This window comes from Lipotes vexillifer, unplaced genomic scaffold (assembly GCF_000442215.2).
Source record: "Lipotes vexillifer unplaced genomic scaffold, Lipotes_vexillifer_v1.1 scaffold1608, whole genome shotgun sequence".
Lineage (NCBI taxonomy): Eukaryota > Metazoa > Chordata > Mammalia > Artiodactyla > Lipotidae > Lipotes > Lipotes vexillifer.
This window is the reverse complement of record NW_006774162.1, coordinates 464,023-466,857: the sequence shown is the minus strand read 5'-3', so window position 1 is coordinate 466,857 and position 2,835 is coordinate 464,023. Positions and strand designations below refer to the sequence as shown.

At 49.0% G+C, this 2,835-nt stretch overlaps 1 protein-coding gene across 1 annotated transcript in view; it reads right to left on the bottom strand.

Annotated features, from left to right (window-relative positions):
- Positions 1-2,835, bottom strand: part of CHIT1 (chitinase 1) — a 70,533-nt gene that overhangs the window by 7,679 nt on the left and 60,019 nt on the right. The window contains 2 exon segments of the mRNA XM_007449002.1: positions 257-313; positions 895-1,096. Coding sequence (XP_007449064.1) covers positions 257-313; positions 895-1,096 — 259 coding nt within the window.

Genomic DNA, 2,835 nt, shown 5'->3' with positions numbered 1-2,835 from the left:
AAACCCAAAAAAAAAAAAAAAAAAAAAAGACTGGATGTATAATGGCCTGGAACTAAGCCCACTCCACCGCCTCCTGAGGAGGTACCAAGAAGTCAGAAGGAAGGTCAGCCCTCAGAGTCCACTCTTCTCTCCCACTCTCCCTCACCCTGGCTACACCTCTGCCTGGCTGATTCCCCGACTGGGGGAATCTCACTCTGGCCAGTGAGCCAGTTCCACACTAGGGGCCCTGCCACATTGGTGCCCACAGACAACTCACTTCTGAGTGCCGAAGTTCCAGCCCCCAGTGGTCAGCAGCATCTTCAGCTTGGAATTCCTGGAAAAGACAAGAGAAGCGCCAGAATTTATCCAGCTAGGTCCTGGGGCTCACCTCACTAACAAGGAAGCAAGGAGCCTGGCAGGGCTGGTGGGGTGAGGTAGGGGTTATATAAATCCCTATGTTCAGATCCTGTACCAGGGAAGCTCTAGACTGGGAAAGAAAAGACACATTCCTGCCTTTGAGGACCTCTTATCTGGCTGGGGAGCTGTACACTCAAGGAATTCAGAAAGCAAGAGATCAGGACAGATCTTCAGAGAGGCTGTATTAAGGTAGTGATAACACTTGACCTGAAGGATAGATAGATTTTAGGAGATAGAAGGGTACTCATTCCTGGTGGAGGGAAACAGTTTCACAGTCCAGATTCCACTTAGACCTAAACTGGAAGGGCACTTAAGGAGTCATTATCTACCCCCACCTCTTCCACATAAGCACGGGAAAGCCCAGAGAAGTGATGAGACTTGCCCAAAGCCACACAGCAGGTCTGCAGCCAGACTGCAGTAATGGAGAAGGTTTCTGGCTTTGAGAGGAGGCGCCCGTCTTCTCCACCTCCCATCCCCACCTCCTCCACTGCAGCTCACATCTTCTTCAAGCTGTTGAATTCCTTGTAGAGTGTCTCATCATTCCACGCTCTGGAGCTGAGCTGGTGATTGTTCATGCCAGCAAAGGCATATATGAGGTGGGTGCACAGCTTGGGGTCCACATCCTTGTGCAAGAAGCGAGCAGCCCCTTGTCTGTACTGGGCCCAGTTAGTGAAGTAGCAGACCAGTTTTGCCACAGAGCCTGGCCAGTTGGGGCAAAGAAAAGAAATGGCAATCAGAAGGGCCTGCTATGGACTGGTACCCTCTGCCCAGAGGCAGAACTTATGTCATGCCAGAAGACGTTAAACATAGCCCTTCATCTGCTGGAGGCAGGGAGGCAGAACTTTCAAATCACGGCTTGGAATACTTCAGAATGTTAATTAAAATACAAATATATAAAGTGGCAGAGAGGAGGCCCCAGTTACAGGCCTGGGTTTATGTTTCTTTAGTCTTGCTTTAAAGAGGTTTGCATTTACATACTATTGTCCCTTGTAGAGAATTGGTTTAATATCACTGACAAGGTTCTAACAAAGAGAATATTTCCTCTAGGAAAAGGCAGCTTGTTTCTGTCATCCCCACACCCTGTAGAATGGCTTTGTGTGTAGTGCCTCTCCTCCCAGATGGGGGCTTGTCTAGCAGTGATGGCTCCCACCAAGGGCAGCACTGTGCAAAGTTGACCAGAACACCAGAACGCAAAGATGCTCGTCTTCATCCCTGCAGCTGCCAGAAGTGTACTTTGGGCTGATCTCTTTAGCCTTGGCTTAGGGGTCCCCATCTGAAAATGACAGTGTGGTCTCTGAGGGCTCTTCCAGCCTTGCAGACTACGATCGTGTGGTTTGTACACGCCAGCATTTTATGCCAGGGACTTGGCAGAATGATGAGTTTGGACTGAAACATGTCTGTGGTCATGGTCTAGACCCTAGGATTTCCTTTTGCACAGACAGGGTCTCTCTGCACCCTCCTGCAGCCCCCATGTGGCCAGTGAGAGGACGAGGAGGGAGAGCAGTGCAAAGTGGCTATAGGAGGGTGTGTAGGAACCCAGAGCATGAAGGGCTGGCTGAGACACCCCTGCACCCATGGATGGCTCTCAGAAGGAGGAGTCAAAGCTCCTGAGTAGTCACTGGCCCTAACTAGAGGTCACCTGGGAGTGAAGTTTGCCCATGGGACTGGGGTGTTGCCTGAGTGACATAGAAGGAGGATTGGTGAACTCCCCAAAGCAAAAGAAGGAAGCAGGGGATTAACCCAGCGAACACATCCCTGGGACCATCTAGAAAGGAGCCAGAAGGCTCTTTTTATTTTGTATCATATCCTGCCATAACATATTGAATATTGTGCATGAATATTTGTACTATAGAGGCAACAAAGTCTGGTGGTTAGCAGCAGGGACTTTGGAATTTCATGCCTGGGTTGAAATCCCAACTCTGCAACATTTTATCCAGATAATTCAGCTTTCTCCTTCATAAAATGGGAATGATGATTGTTCCTATCTTAAGGACTACTGTGTGAGTGAAGAGTTAATGTATGTGAAACACTCAGAACAGTGCTGGCAGAAAGTAAGCTCTGTTCTAAGTGCTTTGCATACATTAACCCTTAGCCCACACAAAATTCTATTATTATCAATATATACCATCCCATACCATAGCACACCATATGCCCAGAAGTAGCTTGGATTAAAGCTTTTGAGGAAATCTTCAACTTTTCTCTCTTCCCCATGTTTGCTATTTCTCTGGACCTGGCTGTCCCCTCCTGTGAGATGAAGAGGGGAAATGTGTGTCCAGTGCCACAGCCCAGGCTCAGGATGAGGGTCTGAGTACAGGGAGTGGTGTGGGATAGGAAGGGAACCCAGGAGTCCAAGTTGCTAAACATCACCCCGACAGTTCTCTCCTGTCTTGTACAAGAAGGAGCCCTCCTGGCTCTCCCAAGCCCCACATGCAATCCGTT